This window comes from Chiloscyllium punctatum, chromosome 11 (assembly GCF_047496795.1).
Source record: "Chiloscyllium punctatum isolate Juve2018m chromosome 11, sChiPun1.3, whole genome shotgun sequence".
Lineage (NCBI taxonomy): Eukaryota > Metazoa > Chordata > Chondrichthyes > Orectolobiformes > Hemiscylliidae > Chiloscyllium > Chiloscyllium punctatum.
This window is the reverse complement of record NC_092749.1, coordinates 84810589-84828929: the sequence shown is the minus strand read 5'-3', so window position 1 is coordinate 84828929 and position 18341 is coordinate 84810589. Positions and strand designations below refer to the sequence as shown.

At 38.7% G+C, this 18341-nt stretch overlaps 1 protein-coding gene across 11 annotated transcripts in view; it reads left to right on the top strand.

Annotated features, from left to right (window-relative positions):
* Positions 1-17976, top strand: part of senp6a (SUMO specific peptidase 6a) — a 160230-nt gene extending 142254 nt beyond the window's left edge. For all 11 annotated transcript variants that reach the window (XM_072581154.1, XM_072581152.1, XM_072581156.1 and 8 more), the window contains 5 exons: positions 877-956; positions 2732-2811; positions 12221-12289; positions 12380-12530; positions 15566-17976. In XM_072581154.1, the coding sequence (XP_072437255.1) occupies positions 877-956; positions 2732-2811; positions 12221-12289; positions 12380-12530; positions 15566-15733 (548 nt within the window). In that variant the 3' untranslated portion in view covers positions 15734-17976. The remainder of the gene's footprint in view (positions 1-876; positions 957-2731; positions 2812-12220; positions 12290-12379; positions 12531-15565) is intronic.
* The last annotated feature ends 365 nt before the right edge of the window (positions 17977-18341 follow it).

Here is an 18341-nt window from a genome sequence, read left to right as displayed (position 1 = left end):
ACTAATTGTAAAATCAATTATCTTACATAGTCATTGCAGGTTTTGCTTATTCAGGTCTACTATCTCCAGATTTACCTCCTTACCTTCTTTCAACTTCTCTTCCAACCTCACTGTTCTGTCTGAAAGTGTTGTACCTTCTGTGGAAAGCTTCACACTCCAAAACAACAATTTCACTTTGTTTCTCCACCAATATTGTCACAGAATGTGCTACGTTGATTTTGTTTCAAAATTTGTTATGAAACAGTAAAATTGTGAATTCAGGCAATAGATTCAAAGTTGCAATTTTAAACTTAAGAAATGCTTGGAGCTGATGGGTTCACTGTGACCCAAAGTTATCAGTTAAGCCTATTTATGTGCCATGACATTCAGCTATCTGCTTGGTGTATGTCATGAGTATCTGATGGAGTATGAGGCATTTTAGTCAACCACATAGAACACCCCTGCTTTAGAGGATTGAGCAAATATTTACTTTAAATTCCAACATCTGATTCCAAGAAATAACTCTTGAATTTGTTCTTGATGTTTATAAGGAGGGTGTGAATGAAACTGAAAACTGTCGTGACTTAAACAACCAGCTGACTGACCCATGACAGGACTCTGCGGTTGGGATAATTGAAGTTGCTAATTTGAAGTCAGATGTTCCTTGATTTTGGAGGATAATTGCAAGGGTGACTGGGGTGTGGTTGGTGATCAGGTTGTCCCAAGATTGACAATTGAAGTTGAAGGACATTCTGCTATTAATTTTGATTTTCAGCACATTCTGAACCATGTTAACATCAATTTCATAATTTTTGGAGCTACAGGTTTAATGGAGCTGTTGATGTTTAGAATTTTCAGTGTAACACTGATTACAATGTATGTTGATTTTCTAAACAGATGCTTTAAGGCAAATCCAAGTCAGTTATGCTGATGATGATGATTCCTTTGACTTTTTGCCAGATCAGGAGTATAGTCAGGTGAGACCAGAACCCTGTATAGCAATTTTATTGTGTAATTATTTTAAGGGTAACAGGATAGTCGTCTTATGGCCTCATACATTTATGACTCATTAATAATTTCACTTGTGGGTGTTTCAGTATAACAGCATCATTTGTTGACACTTCAAAGAGAAAAGCTATTTGCATTTTTGAAATTGTCATGCTGACTGCATAGCAGTCAATGTGTGCAATGCATTACAATCCCACACCCAGTTTCAATGGCTGTTGAATTTAACTCATGATATCTTCAGTTATACAAGGAGCTCTAGTTTTGAATGCCCATTCTATGTGAGGACAATAGTATGTCTCTGGTTACTCTGTAATTTTTGCAAACTTTTAAAGTTAGCCTTCACATTATTTGGTAGTTTATAGTATACACTAAGTAGAATAAAAGTTTCTATATTACTTAATTTTAATCAAATACATTATCTCATTATTCCCTTCATAACATTAGTCCTTTTTGACCAATATTGCAAATTCTCATTTTTTTTTCTTCCTTATCAATCCTATGTAACTTGTAGTCAGATGTTCTCATTCTACACTTTCTTTGAGACAGGGCCTCTATTATTATCGATATGTCATGTTCCATATCAATGATCTGCATCTTCGGCTCACTGCTCTTATTTATCTTATGCACTTGCATTTCAAACCCATTTTAGACTGCTTCGTATTTGCCCCAATCTTATGCGGTTTTTAGCACATTAGTCTTAACTGCACACTTGCAATATTACAGTATTTAGTTCCCTGTTCATTGTGTCTCTATATATGTAATGCTCATGCTTTAATCTCACCAGAAGTGAAACCTCAAATCTTGTAGAATGTATGTGTATAGAATGATATTTGTAAATACCAAATGTCTTTCCTATGTCTTCCAGCCTGTTACTGTTATTTCACAAGTTACTGTTAAGTTACCAGCTCTTTTAATCCTCCAGCAGTTTGTATTTGGTTTTAACAGCAGGAGGGATTGATTGTTTGTATTTATATTCAATTTAATATTTAAATACAAACTTATATTAAACCAAAAATATAATGTGCATGCTGAAGATCTGAAACAAAAATAGAAATTTCTGGGAAAAGCTCAGGCCTGGCAGCATTTGTGGAGAGAAAGTAGAATTAACATTTCAAGTCCAGTGACCCTGCTTCAGAACCGTTCTGAATGCAAATAAGCCATGTAGGAGCTCCGTGTCCCTGCCCTTTTGCTGTGGACTTGCAAATTTTTCTCTTAAGGTATTTATCAAATTTCCTTTTGAAAGTAACAATGAAATCTGCCTCCACCATCCGTGTAGGTAGTGGTTTTGAGGTTTTAACCACTCTCTGTGTAAAAGCGTATATTCTCAATCTTACAGTAAAGCCTAATGTGTGAAAAGCAGCATAAAATCTCACGTCACCTTAATGACTAGATGGCTTAGAGAGTTGAAACTGCATTTTACATGCACTCAGTGATGTTGACATTGAACACAAAATATTATATCTCTCAAAAGTTAATAGCTCCTGTGCAAAAAATACATGGATTAGTTGGTGCAATGATTATGCATTTGTCTGTTTTATTTTGTCCTCCATGAGATGATTATGAGATATAAAAATGTCATTCTAAATATCATACTTGAATTGTTCTCACAACTTGAATCAAGGGGAGGTGGGATAGAATTGGTGATTATGAACTCATTAATATGACTTGCTTCATACTTTTCACAAACCTTGCTGGTCAGGATCAGTCCTTTGTATTGACTATAAAAAATTCTCCTATTATTAAGGAGGATAGCAATGAAGCTAGGAGCATGACAGAGGAGAGCTCATCAGAAAGTGTACCATGGGGCCAGCAACCTTCAAAACAGTGAGTACATGAGTGTTATGAAGAAGGCAGGTCCATATTTGAGTTTCGTTGCAAACTTGTCTTTCACAGTTGTATAATTTCTTAAAATTGCCTTTACGACAGTGGAGTTTTCTCCTCCTCTTGCTTTGGAATCTTGGACTTTTCAATACCCAAACCTGCTAAGTGTGATATTTGTTTTTTGATTATCCTTCACATGGGTACATCTGCTTGAGCTATTCAAACAAGGTTTCATTACACTAAATTTTCCCTGTTACTATTCCTATCATCTTGTGAAACTGTTACATTTTCCATTTTGTTCTGCTATTTTCCCCATAGTCAATGTGGAGTTGTTACTTTAAAATATATCTCTAAGTTGCTGTGCAAAGCTCAGACCATGCTGATACCTGCTGTGGTTACACTTGTGAGCAAGTACTCACCACAGCCATATTAATTAATGAAGGCTTCCCAAAAAAAATTAAGTTTGATTCATCACACTCTACTATCACCAGACTGTGACATTGTGATCTGTTGGCCTAAATATCAAATATCATGCTTTATAAATGATAGCCACTTCTATACGGTGCCAGTGGGATATACCTGATCAGAGCAATTCAAACACTAGTTCCTGGAAGGAATGCATTGGTTTGGGAGGAGACAGTACATTCACGGATTTTGAAGAAGAAAATGAAGTTTGCAAATGGGTCGGTCGTTTGTAAGATAAAAGTGATCTCGAGGTGGCTGCTAGATCTGGTGATGAATAGCTAAAACCATTGTCTGCCATGTCGACTTGAGTCTGTATCCCTTGGTCTTAATTGTTTTATGTTTGTTTTTTGGATGAGGGCATTGCCATCTAGATCAGCATTTATTACCTATCCCTAATTGCCCAGAGATCAGTTAAGAGTCAATCGCTTGCTGTTGGTCTGAAGTCAGGTGTAGGTCAGATCAAATAAGGATTCCTTCCCTAAAGGACATTAGAAAACCAGATGGGTTTTTCCGACAATCAGTATTGGATTCATGGTCATCACTAGATTGAATTCTAAATTTCTTTTATTGAATTCGAATGGAAGTGAGGATGAGATCTGTACTAATTGAACAACCAGTGTTTGAAAGAACAGTGGGAGTAGACATCAAAGATAAAGGTGTGGATAAATAGATAAGTAACCGCAGGAATGTCATGAGTAAAAGCCACAGCCTAGACAGTTTGAATTTTGACATTAAAGTTGTAAATGAATTTAGAAGAAAATGAAGAGTGAAGAGCTGGGTGGAGAGCAATTCAAGAAAGTGATCAGAGATAAATTTACATGTGATTGAGCAGATGTTAAAGGGGGGGGAAATTGTGCAAGGAATTTCAGGAAAAGTACTAGAAATCTGGAGTTGAAAACATAAAATTACAACATGCGGTGGACATCCAACCCCACGAGACAATAGATAAGTAAACGTTCTGTTTCAATTTCTAAGGATAGGCTGGCCACCAATATCCACAATAAACCAACTGACTGCCACAGTTACCATGACTATATATTCTTATACTCTACTTCTTGGAAAGATTCTATTCCATTCTCTCAGTTCCTCCATTTCTGTCACACCTGTACTGATGAAATAAAATCAACAAGGGAGCCTCCAACATGTCCACCATCTTCCTCAAGCAAGGATTCCACAGCATCATAATTGACAGGGCTCCTAGCCCAGTCCAACCCATTTGCTGCACTTCAGCCTTCACCCCCTCTCTTTCCTCCCATAACAGGGATAGATTCCCCCTTGTCCTCACCTACCATACCACCAACATCCACATCCAGAAGATTATTAGCCGCCATTTCCACCACCTCCAGCAGGACGCCATCATCAGCCATACATTCCTTTCCTCTCCCTTGTCAGCCTCCCACAAGGATCATTCTCTCTGGGACAGTGTGATCCATTCCTCCTTCACTCCCAACACACAGACCCCCCCCTCACACCCCACACCACGGCATCCTCCCATGCAACTGCAGAAGGTGTGGCAATTGCCCATTTACTTACTTCCTCCTTCATATGCAAGGGCCCAAACATACCTTCCAGGTGAAGCAGTGCTTTACATGCCATTCACTCAATCTGGTCTACTGCATTCAGTGCTCACAATGTGGTCTCCAGTACACTGAGGAAACAAAGCATAGGCTGGGTGGACCATTTTGCAGAACAGCTATGTTCTGTCCATAGAAAATACCTTGAGTTTCCAGTTGCCTGCCATTTCAACATAGCACCTTGTTGTCTGGCCAATATCTTTGTCTCTGGCTTGCTGCAGTGCTCCAGCGAAGCTGGAAGAACAGCACGTCACTTTCCGCTTGGGAACTCTGCAGCCTTCTGGACTCAATACCAAGTTCAACAATTTTAGGGTTTGAGGCACCTTCTCGCATGTCCTTACCTCAATTCCCACACACCAGGCCTTGTTATCACATGGTCTGCTATTACAAACTACCCGGTGTCAGCCACTAGTAATCCCTATTAACAACCATTCATTCTCCTAGGCTGACTGTTATCCACTCCTTTGTCATATCATTTACTCCTTTTCCCCCTCCCATACCCTATCTTCTGCAAAAAAAACCAACTTTATCCTAGCTACCATCACCTGAAACTGGATCCAAAACATTATTTCTGATTTCTCTCCTCAGATGCTGTCAGACCTATTGAGATTTTCCAGCAATTTCTGGTTTTTATTTCAATCTTGTACTCCCTTCAATCAGCTGACATCTGACAGCTTGAATGTCAGCAGGTTCTAAGTTTGGCTAGCAATGAGAGTTTGCTGTCTTCTGAAATTGAGAAAATCCATAATTATTTCAGCACCTTTCAAAGAGCTCAGGGGAAAGAATAGCTACTAACCTTGCAGTTTGCATTAATCTTGATTGTGACCAGCACAGGAGTTTATGAACATCCCTGAGTAAGCTAGGGTGATTTGTTTGCTGCCAGAGCAGATGTGTTCAGCAAAGTGTTCACCCAACTGCATGTGTCCTCAGGAATAGCAAGCCAAATCAGTCTGCCTCTTTATCATTAATTTCACTGTGCTGTGAAACCAACACCTTCAATGACCCTCCAAACTGTTCAATTATTCCTAACCACACTTTATGAATAACTGATTTTGGGCATCAAGTTTACAACTAAAACGAGTATTATTCATAGTGAATTGCTAATTTTAACTTTAGCAGAACACAGAAAACAACAAAGTTATCTAATGTCTTTAAGACCAAAAGCCCAATCTTCTTTGATCATAACTTACACTTTCTCACAAGATGGGGTTAAAGGATATTTAAAAAAAAGAAAATAAAGGAATTGAAGTTTGTCAGTTCAACAAACAGTTTCAAATGATTAATATCAAGCCGCCTTGAAATCAGTGAACAATGGTTGTTGACACGCAAGTAGAACTGTATATCTATCTTGAATTCCAGAGTCACTGTGAATGCAAATGGTTTCAGATTTCTAGAAATATATACTTATTTATTACAGACTGGAATTCTTTTCTCAGAACCTTCAACAATTTGAAAACTGAGAGAATCTAGAGAGAGAACAAAACCAAGCAGCACTGTCTGCAGACGTTTCCAAAAATCACACTGCCTCCTCTCAAAGCCCAGTGAGAGCTTGTTCTCTTTCGACTGACAAATTCAACATCCACTAGCTGCCAACCCTAAACATAGCAACAGATCTGTGCTGTTTCGTCCATATTGTCCTTGGATCAGAAATTGAGTTGCATGATCTTTCCAGAGCAATTTCCAGCAGACAATATTTATCTTTGTTCTTGTCTCCTTTAAAACAGTTGTTCAAAGTTCAATTCTTATCTTCAGTCTCCAATATAAAGGAGGATGTACATTTGAATACTGAATGCAATATGTATAATTGGAAAAACTCTGTTTCATGTGGAAAATTCATTTGGGAGTGTTAAATTTATAGCATGGCAAGAGTGAGTGCAGAGGAACCCTCAATTATTCAAAGGACACTGGCAGGACGTATTTCAGTTGGTTAATCGAGTTCTGGATAATTGAATGCCGGATAACAGTTTAGCCGAGCATCAGGACTTTGTGATCTTGCTGGATAATCGATATTTGGATAATTACGTTTCCTCTGCATTGTACCAAGAAGGGTAATTAGATGTTTGGTTGATGAAAGATAAACCATTGTATCTGATGTGAAGCAACCAGACAGCAGGTTGCTATACTTGACCTGGTTTCGAACGATGTGATAGTATTAGTTACTGACCACCTAGTGAAAGCACCCATGGGTAGCACCAGTTGAAGGGAGAGAAGTGTGGGTTTATAACTATTTTTTTGAACTTAAACAAGGGCAGTCATGAGTACATGAAAGCAGAGCCAGTCAAAGTGCACTGGTAATTTGAGTTAAGGGAGGTGTACCGGCAAACATTTAATGGGAAAAATAAAAGTGAGAGAAAGTTAGCCAAAAATACAAAAACAAATGGGAAAAGTATTTTTGGACTTTTTGAAAAACGTGTTAATAAAGTAAGTGATCCTTTTGGAAATGAGTCTAGGGAATTAATAATAGTGGATAAATTAATGGCATTTAAATTCAACAGAAATATTGTGGCTGCCTTCAGTAAAGGATACAAGTAACATCTCGAACAGCTGTAAATCAGGAATTGAAACTGGGGTTTGAGGGGAGGGAATGGGAAGGCAGGGGTTCTCAAGAAAATTACAATCGCCAGGGAAGTAGTACTGAGTAAATTGTTGGAACTGTGAGTTGACAAGTCCCCACATTCTGATGGATTTCATCCGAGGGCCTTAAAAGAATTAGCTAGTGAGTGAGTTGATGCATTGGTAATTTTCCAAAACTTATTATAATATGATACAGCACAGAAACAGACCCTTCAGTCCAACCAGTCCTTATCTACCATAATCACAAAGTAAACTAGTCCCACTTGCCTGCACTTAGCCCATTCCCTCCAAACATTTTATATCCATGTACTTATCCAAATGTCTTTTAAATATTATAACTGTGCCCACATTCCCCACCACTTCTGGAAGTTCATTCCACACGCAAACCATGTTTAAAAAAAATGCCCCTCATGTCTTTTTTAAATTTAGATTTGGGGAAGATTCTTTTTCTTTGTATTTTACTTAGATTTCCTGAAAGCATTTGATATTCAAAGACTAATGCAGGAAATAAAAGGTAATGGTGTAGATGGTAATGTATGAGCATGAATAGAAGATTGGCTGGCCAACAGGAAGCAGAGAGTAAGAATAACTGGATCTTTTTCGTGCTGGCAGGATGTCATAGGTGATGTGCCACAGTGGTGGATGATGGTGTCTTAATTCATAACTTGCGATAATTGGATGAAGGGACTGGTGGTATAGTAGCTAGATTTGCTAATTGAAGAAAAGATAGGTAGGAAACTGAGTTATGGAGTGGATGTAAGAAGTCTACAAGTAGATATAGATAAGCTGGGAGTGGGAAAAGATATGGCAACTGGAGTGTGATGTGGGAAAGTTTAGAATTGTTCATTTGGCATATTATCTAAATTGGTGAGATGTCACAGCTCAGAGTTGCAGTGTGATCTGGATGTCCTAGCACATAAATTGTAAAATGCTAATTTGCAGGTACAGCAAGTAATCAGGAAAGCTAATAGAATGTTATGTTCTATTGCAAGGGCAATTGAATGCTAGAGTTGGGAGATGCTACTTCAACTAATCAAAGTTAAAAATCGCACAACACCAGGTTATAGTCCAACAGGTTTAATTGGAAGCACACTAGCTTTCGGGGTGACACTCCTTCATCAGGTGGTAGTGGAGGGCTCAATTCTAACACATAGAATTTATAGCAAAAATTTACAGTGTGATGTAACTGAGAATTTATAGCAAACATTTAGTGTTAGGATTGAGCCCTCCACTACCACCTGATGAAGGAGCGTCGCTCCGAAAGCTAGTGTGCTTCCAATTAAACCTGTTGGACTATAACCTGGTGTTGTGATTTTTAACTTCGTACACCCCAGTCCAACACTGGCATCTCCAAATCATGTCAACTAATCAAGGCATTGATGAGACAGCATCTGGAATATTGTGTAGTATGCTGGTCATCATACTTGGGGAAGGATGTTAATGCATTGGAAGCAGTTCAGAGAAGGTTGGAATGATTGGATTACCTTATGAGAAAAGGCTAGATCGGTTAGGCCTGTATTCTCCGGAGTTCTGAAGAGTCAGAGGTGACTTAATTGAAACACAGATCCTGAGGGGACTTGACCAGATGGATGTCGAAACAATAGTTCCTCTTCTGGGACAATATAAAACTAGGGGTTTATAGTTTAAAAATGAGTGTCCATTTAAGGCAGAGATGAGGAAACATTTTTATCAATGAAGATTGAGTGTCTTTGGAGTTTTCTTCCTCAAAAGGCAGTGGGTGCAGAATCATTTAGTTTTTTTTTAACGCAGAGGCAGATCTACTTCAGATTATCTGGGAACTGAAATCTTGTTGAGAATATGCAGGAATGTAGAGTTGAAGTTTAAATTGAGTCAGCCATGATCTTATTGAAAGGCAGAGCCGGCTCAAAGGGCCAAGTGGCCTACTCTTGTTCCTTGATTGTACATTTGTAAGTTGTGTAACCAGTCGTCAAACAATCCAGAATGTGACATTGCAAATATAAGACCATAAACCATAGGACTGGAAGCAAGGCCATTCAGCCCATCGAGTTCACTCTGCCATTTAATCATGGCTGTTGGGCGTTTCAATTCCACTTACCCGCACTCTTCCCCATAGCCCTTAATTCCTAGTGAGATCAAGAATTTATCAATCTCTGCCTTGAAGACACCCACTGTCCCGGCCTCCACTGCGCTCTGTGGCAATGAATCCCATAGGCCCACCACACTCTGGCTGAAGAAACGTCTCCTCATTTCCGTTCTAATTTGACCCCCTCTAATTTTAAGGCTATGCCCACATGTCCTGGTCTCCCTGCCTAATGGAAGCAACTTTCCAGCGTCCACCTTTTCTAAGCCATGCATTACCTTGTAAGTTTTTATTAGATCTCCCCTCAACCTTCTAAACTCTAAAGAATACAATCCCAGGATCCTCAGCCAATCATCATATGTTAGGGATCATCCGTGTGAATCTCCGCTGGATACGCTCCAGTGCCAGTATGTCCTTCTTGAAGTGTGGGGTGCAAAATTGGACACAGCATTCTAAATGGGGCCTAACTAGAGCGTTATAAAATCACATCCCTGCTTTTACATTCTAACCCTCGAGATAAATGACAACATTAAATTTGCTTTCTTAATCACTAACTCAACCTGCCAATCAACCTTTAGACGATCCTGGACTAGCACTCCCTTTTGTACTTTGGCTTTGAATTTTCTCACCGTTTAAAAAATAGTCCTTACCTGAATTCTTTTTTCCAATGTGCAAGACCTCACATTTGCTCACATTGAATTTCATCAGCCATTTCCTGGACCACTCTCCTAAACTGTCTAAATCTTTTTGCAGCATCCCCACCACCTCATTACTACCTGCCTATCTGCCTAACTTTGTATCATCGGCGAACTTTGCCAGAATGCCCCAGTCCCTTCATCCAGATTATTAATAAAGTGAACAGCTGCGGCCCCAACACTGAACCCTGCGGGATACCACTTGTCACCAGCTACCATTCCGAAAAAGAACCTTTTATCCCAAATCTCTGCCTTCTGTCAGACAGCCAAAGCCCAATCCATGCCAGTAGCTCACCTCGAACACTACGGGCCCTCACCTTACTCAGCAGCCTCCCGGTCTAAGCTACTTGTTGCCTCTTCAAAGAATTCTAACAGGTTTGTCAGAAAGGACCTCACCTTATTAAATCCATGCTGACTTGTTCTAATCTGACCTTGCACTTCCAAGAATTTAGAAATTTCATCCTTAACGATGGACTCTAGAATTTTACCTGCAAGCGAGGTTAGGCTAATCGGCATATAATTTTCCATCTTTTGTCTTGATCCTTTCTTGAACAAGGGGGTTACAACAGCGATTTTCCAATCATCTGGGACTTTCCCTGACTCCAGTGATTTTTGAAAGATCACAGTCACTGCCTCTGTTATTTCTTCTTAGAACCTCTCTTAGAACTCCTAGGATGTAGCCCGTTGGAGCCAGGTGATTTATCAATTTATCTTTTAGCTTTTCTAGCAATTGTCTTTTGTAATGGCTACCATACTCATCTCTGCCCCCTGACTCTCCTGAATTGTTGGGCTATTACTCCTGTTTTCCACTGTAAAGACACACACAAAGTACTTATTAAGTTCTTCTGCTATTTCCTTATCTCCCAGCACTAACCTTCCAGCATCAATTTGGAGCGGCCCAATTTCTACTTTTGCCTCTCGTTTGTTTCTTGAAAGAAACTTTTACTATCATTTCTAATATTACTGGCTAGCTTACCTTCATATTTGATCCTCTCCTTCCTTATTTCTTTCTTTGTTCTCCTCTGTTTGTTTTTGTAGTCTTCCCAATCTTCTGATTTTCCAGTGCTCCTGGCCACTTTATAGGCTCTCTATTTTTCTTTGATACATTTCCTGATTTTCTTTGTCAGCCATGGCTGTCTAATCCATCCCTGGGTAATCTTTCTTTTCTTTGAGATTCTGCCATTGTTGCTGTACTGTCTTCCAGTTGATTTTCGTCAGTTCCTCTCGCATGCACATGTAATTACCTTTGTTTAACTATAGCACCATTACATCCAATTTTGTCTTCTCTCTTTCAAACTGCAGACTGAAGTCTACCATATTATGATTGCTGCCTCCTAAAGTAAGGGAACACTTAAGATCTTTTATAAAGTCTGGTTCATTACATAGAACCAAGTCCAGAATAGCCTCCTCCCTTGTGGGGTCCATCACAAGCTGTTCCAAAAGGCCATCCTGTAAGCATTCTATGAATTCCCTTTCTTTGGATCCACTGGCAACATTATTCACCCAGTCCACCTGCATATTGAAGTCCCCCGTGATCACCATTACATCCAATTTTGCCTTCTCTCTTTCAAATTGTAGACTGAAGTCTTTCTGACATGCTGTATCTATTTCTTGGTACATCTTGCTTACCTGGTCCTGACCATGGCTGGGAGGTCTGTACATAACACCCTTTATTGTTTTTTTTTGCCTTTGTGTTTCCTCAACTCCATCCACACAGACTCCATATCATCTGACCCCATGTCATTCAGTGCCACAGATTTAATTTCATTCTTAACTACTGAGGCAACACTGCCCCCTCTGTCCATCTCCCTGTCTTTTCGTTAAGTTGTAAATCCTTGAATGTTTAACTGCCAGTCCTGAACCCCCTGCAACCACTTCTCTGTGATGCCTACCACATCATAATCAGGAAATATATATATATTCAAATATATTCTAGAAATTCTTGCATATTTATCAGAGGATATTAAGTTTTTGCCAGACTCTCAACTCACTTTACACCATAACAATGATATGGATTTTCACATTTTATTTTTTTTTTACAGGCCTTGCATTCTCATCATGGATTCTTTACGTGGACCAAGTCGTACAAATGTGGTTAAGATCCTGCGAGAGTAAGGGCATTTCTGTAAAACGTCGTTTTTTTCAAAAATTTTAATAAGGATTATTCCCACTTAACTTTCTTTTGTTGACATTTGAAACAGATACCTTGAAGTAGAGTGGGAAATGAGAAAAGGAAGCAAAAAGGCTTTCACCAAAGATGTGATAAAGGGCTCCAACCCTCGTGTTCCTCAGCAAGACAACTTCAGTGATTGCGGTATATACATCTTACAATACGTCGAAAGTTTTTTTGAGGTAAGTATCAACTTTTATTGTGGGTTAGAACAGGAGGGGAATCTTTGTAAAAGAAGAAAGGCTTTGCATGTACATGTATCGGTCATAGTGACCAATCAGTTTCATCTGTAGGGATTCGATTCTATCCTATTCTATTGCTTTGATAGGAATGTGAGGTGCCAGCAACCAGCTTGGGGGATGAGTATTCAATCATGAGTGCAATCTTCTTGTTCTTATTCATGTGAGAATACTGACTTAGCATATGGTCTAACTGACGCAGCATATGAATTCGGAGCAGAAATATACTATTAAGGCCTTCAAGTCTGCTCTGCCATTTTCAATTAGGTCATGGCTGATGTGTTCTAAGCACCTTTTGTGCTCGAAAGTTTACGTTCCCATGTATCTTCAATAACCTTTGATTCCCTTGCCTAACAAGAATTTATCGACCTCCACCTTAAAAATATTCAAAATTTCACAGTTCTCTCTGATGGAAAACCATCTGTCATAGCCTCCTTCAAAATTCTACAATTCTATTTGACCCACGATGTCTGTTCCGGTTCCTGAAAGAGTTATCCAGCTCATCCCATTCTCCAGTTCTATCTCCATAGCCCTCAAAATTCATTACATTTCAAATATATTTCCATGTCTTTTTTGAAACTGGGTGGAATCCATCTCCTCCACTGTCAAGCAGCACAATCCAAATCCTAATAATGTTGTGAGTAAACAAGTTTCTCCTTGTCTCACTCCTAACTCTCTTTCTGCCAATCTTGAAATTGTTACTTCCCTAAAAGAGGACCTTTGATTTTTAAAAGTCCCCTTGAGTTATGGATTGTCCTTTACACAATTACTTAGGACTATTCAGGATCATATGACACTAAAATCAAATCAAGCCTCACTCTTCAAAACTCCAGTGAAAACAACCCTGTTCATTCATACGTCAAAATCCAACCCCTTGTTCCTGACATCAATCTAATAAGCCACCCTCTGAACCAAATCTAATGCATTTATGTCCTTCCTTAAAGAAGGAAGCGCAGACTAAACGTAGTATTGTCTATTGTCTATTCAACATGTGATCTCACCAGTGTTCTATATAAGTGAAGCATACTTTCCTATGTATCTTTGTGTTATTTGCAAATTTGGCTACCATGTCTTCAATTCCCTTATGTAAGTTGTTAATAAAATTGTCGAAAGTTGAGGGCCCAGCATAGACTCTTGCAGGGCCCCACACATGACATTCTGCCGGTCTGAAAAAGATTAATTTCCACACAGTTCGATTTCTGCCAAATAGCCAATCATCTCACCATGGTAATATGTTAGATCCTGTACCATGAACTGCTACTTTGCACAATAACTTTTTACGTGGAACCTTGACAAAAACCTTCTGGAAATTCAAGTACAGCATTTCTATAGCACATGTTACTCCTTCAAGTAAGTTGATTAAATATGATTTCCCTTTCACGAAGCCATGATGACTCTTGCCGATTATCTTGAGTTTTCCCAAGTAACTAGTCATAACGTCCTTAATCATCTATTCTAACATCTATGGCAGATGTCAAGCTAGCTGGTCTATAGTTTCTTCTTTTCTCCTTCTCTCCTTTCTTGAACAGAGGGGTTATATTTTCAGATTTCTAGTCTAACAGAACCTTTCCAGAATCTAATGATTTGTGGAAAATTAATACCGACCTATCTGCTACCTCATTAAGCATTAAAGCCCTAGAATGAGGTCAGTTGGGACATAAAGACACACCAACCCACAACTCCATTAATTTGTTCAGTACTACTTGCCTTGTGATCATAATTTCGCCAAGTTTCTCTCTTTCTTCAACCTCCTGATTTACAAATAATACTGTTTTTTTTGTATCACTCGGAGTGAAGAGAGAAGCAAGATATTTATTTACCCCAGTCACCATTTCATTATATGCTATTAATTCACCACTCTCACCCTCTAGAGGACCAGCAGTTACTTTACTTAATCTTTACATCTTAGATATATGTAGAAAGTCTTACTGTCTGGTTTTAGATTTCTAGGTAGCCTTTTCTCAAGCTTTATTTGGCTTGACTAATCTTTTGCCATCCTTTGCCTTTTTCGGCCTGACCAGTCATCTGACCCACCAGTCACCTCTATGCAATTATATCCAAGTTGAGTGAGTGGCCAAATGAATGGCAGATAAGGTCTAATTTGGATATATGTGAGGTAATCCACTTTGGTCGCAAAAACAAGAAGGCGAACGATTATCTGAATTGCAGTAGATTGGGTAAGTGGAAGTTGTAACAAGTCCTGGGTGTCCTTGGACACCAGTTGCTGAAATTAAGCATGCAAATGGTGAAGAAGGCAAATAGTCTGTTGGCCTTTGTAGTGAGAGGATTTGAGTACAGGAGCAGAGATGTCTTGCTGCAATTGTATAGGGCCTTTGTGAGAGCACACCTGGAGTTTTGTATGCATTATTGGCCTCCTTACATGAAGAAGGTTGTTCTGACTATGGAGGGAGTACAACAAAGGTCGACCAGACTGATTCCTGGGATGACAGAACTGATGTATGAAAAGTGACTGGATCAATTATGACGATATTCACCTGGGAGTTTTGAAGAAGGTAGGGAATTTCGTGGAATTCCAAAAAAATTTCTAACTTGACTGATGGGGTAAATGAGGAAAGCATGTCCCCGATGTCTGGGGAATCCAGGAGCAGGGGTTACACACTCAAGATATTTAATCCTGAGAGGAGGAGAAATTTCTTCACAGTGGTACGATTGTGGAATTCTCTGTCATGGAAAGTGATTGAGGCCAAATCATTCAATGTTTTCAAAAGGCATTAGGGCTACAATGCTTAAAGGGTACTGGGAGAAAGCAGGAACAGGTACTGAGTTGGGCGATTAATCATGATTATGCTGAATGTTGGGATGGCCTTCTCCAGCTTCTTTTTTCTACATTTTTGAGAGGCAGAGCCAAAGTTGCCTAGACAGTAGCTATAAAAGCACTGTGCAGCAGAAATATTTACTGTTTCCCCCTCCAGGATGTTACGCTGTTGAGTTAATATCAGCTCAATGTCATTCCACAGAATCCAATTCCGAGTTTTGAACTGCCTATGAATTTGATGGAATGGTTTCCTCAGCAACAAGTTAAAAAGAAACGAGAAGAAATCCGCAATGTAATTCTCAAACTCTGTGAGACACAAAGCAAAGGAAAGAAAGGTCAGGAACTCAGAGCAACAGAGGCACCTTCATGAGCAATGCCTGGTCAACATAGACTCTGACGAAAGATGCCATTTTCAAATACTGGATGTTGTTGCACTAACACAGAAATGACTTGGATTTGTTCAAGTGTTGGCTTCCATAGAAGGATGATTTTTTTTTGTGTGCGTTTGATCTTATGGAACATTTTGATGCACACGTCTTCATTTTACAGACACCCAAATGAATGTTAATGTGCTGTTATAAATATAACAAACTGTACATATGTTCATAAACTGAATTTACTGCATTTGTGATCAGTTTCACTGTTTGGGTTAGTAAGCATTTTGGTATGTACTTTTGTTAAAGGTAGTTTGATAGCTACTTACAAGTATAATTAAAAGTTATTGTAGCATTAAATGGACCGGGCAAATTTATTATTTTTTTGCCGAGTTTCTCTATACATTTTCCCTGACCGCCCTGCTCGCATGAATGAATTCACTCCTTGCTTGAACATGGTTCCAAGGTGTCCTTCAGTACGTAGTCAAAGTTGCCTTTAAGCGTGGCCCTTGATATTATGTTGGCAGCTTTGCTCACCTGTGGAGAATCCAATCCTGCTCTTGGCAGATGTCTGTCTGTGCATACTTCCAACATAGATTATTAAAGAACAAGGATCTGAGCTTATTTCTCATCTTTAACCCGAGGGTACCAAGGTTAATTTGTTTCCTAGCTTGCGATCAACTAACTTGAAAACTGGATAACTAATTTTGCTGAACTACAGGCACAATGAATAAATTTGAGCCAGTTTTTTAAAATGGGAATGCATGTTGTATGTCAGCAGCCATCTGTGAGAGCACTGAACATGGTTGTACATCGTGTTCTTTTAATTGCTGGACAATATCAACCAGGATGTTTTGGGGTTTTAGAATTGAGGCTCCTGTGTAAGTGAAGCCTATTTAAATAGGTACTTGATTGTATTTCACCTGGAACTAGGTGTTTTCCAGAAGGGAATTGGAGAAAAGAAATTTGTTATACAAGGAATACGATACAGAAATAAAGCAAGCAAGTGCCTTTAAAAAATTTGTTTGGGTAATTAGTATACATTTATACATCTTGGCATGTAATAGTTATTTATTTGCAATCAAGTCGGATGATACTTTCTGTTTACCCAATTAAGTGTTGGGTGATGAAAGACTGACAAACCCCAAAGTAAAAGGCTCCATGAAATTGATTGTAATCAAACTAAGACTACCACTGAAATTAAGTCTGATTGTCTTTAAAACCATTACTCATTTTCCCTTACCTCAGAAACGGTCTATTGTCAGTTTTTGATGTTCTGTTGTATTAAAACAGTTTTCAGAGGTTTATTTAATCTAATCATATTTGGAACTTGACTGAATATGTTGCCGATTTATTTCTCCTTCGCAACAATACCTCAGCATATTTATGTACATCTGTATATCTGTAATTGCTATAAAAACAATTTTGTGCTGATTTTCTGTAACTCTGGTTTTAAACTGAAATCTGTGTATTAATTTATGGGACATGCCTAAGCTTTGATTATATTTCATTTTTTTTCTGCTGCTACAACCAGAGATGCCTCTCAAATACACTATTGGTTGCAAGTGAGGGAATAGTTTAAGCATTGAACTATTTGCACCATGATGGCAATCCTGTCAGATGCTACTTCACATATTTTGATGTTAGCAATCCTTTGGTTTAATCTTGTGAATTACCTTTTGAACTTCCTCCCTTTCTTAAAAAAAAAAGAGGTTGGAACAAAATTTAAGAGTCATTTTTTCTACAATGGTAACCAAATGAATGCTATATGCAAGATGTGTTACATCATGGTTGGTTTCCATTTGAAAATGTTAATCTGCTAATTTTTGATGTCTGCAGTCATAAATTGTAGGCAGGGAGTTGTCCACCTTATTTCTACCCATCAACATTTGTTTGAAGTGTGCCTTGAATCAAGTCATGTGCCATGCCCCATCATTTAATAGTCTGGTGACAGTCATGGTCCAGACTCTAATTTTAAAGGATGATCACTCTGGGTAGCTAATTAGAGAGTTTGAAACAACTGTTCCTGTTTACTGTAGCACGATTTGCCACCTATGGGAGAGGAGGGAGGAAATTGGAGGACTCTATTCCTTATTACGTTAATCACTTAAGGCAAGCTGCAACATAATTACTTCATCCTGTGTAGTATTTACATGTTTTCCCTTCAGTAAAATTAGGTGACCAACTACAAGGGAGCAAATAATATTTTTCCTATTGTGGATTAAAATGTTTGTTAATAGTCCAGTGAGTGGCTTCTTTTTGTTTCAATAAGCTAATATTTCTGTCTATGCTTTTAGTTTTGTACTGCTTGCTAACTTTCCTTTTCCATTGCCCATCTTTGAGACATGCCAGTTTCTTTTTCTGATGTAGAATGATTACTCCCAATTATTCTGGCAGTTAAGTTTGGCATTGATTTACCCAGTCAGGGATAGAATTTGAAATTGTGCCATAAGTACAGCAGGTATATAATTACTGAAATGTCTTTGAAAATCTCACCATTATCTGGTTTTAAGGATGGAACACAAATTGCATTTGAACCAAATATTCTGTTGCTTCTAGATTCCTTGCTGGTTTTCCTTTAATTCTGATAGTATTTGCCCTTTT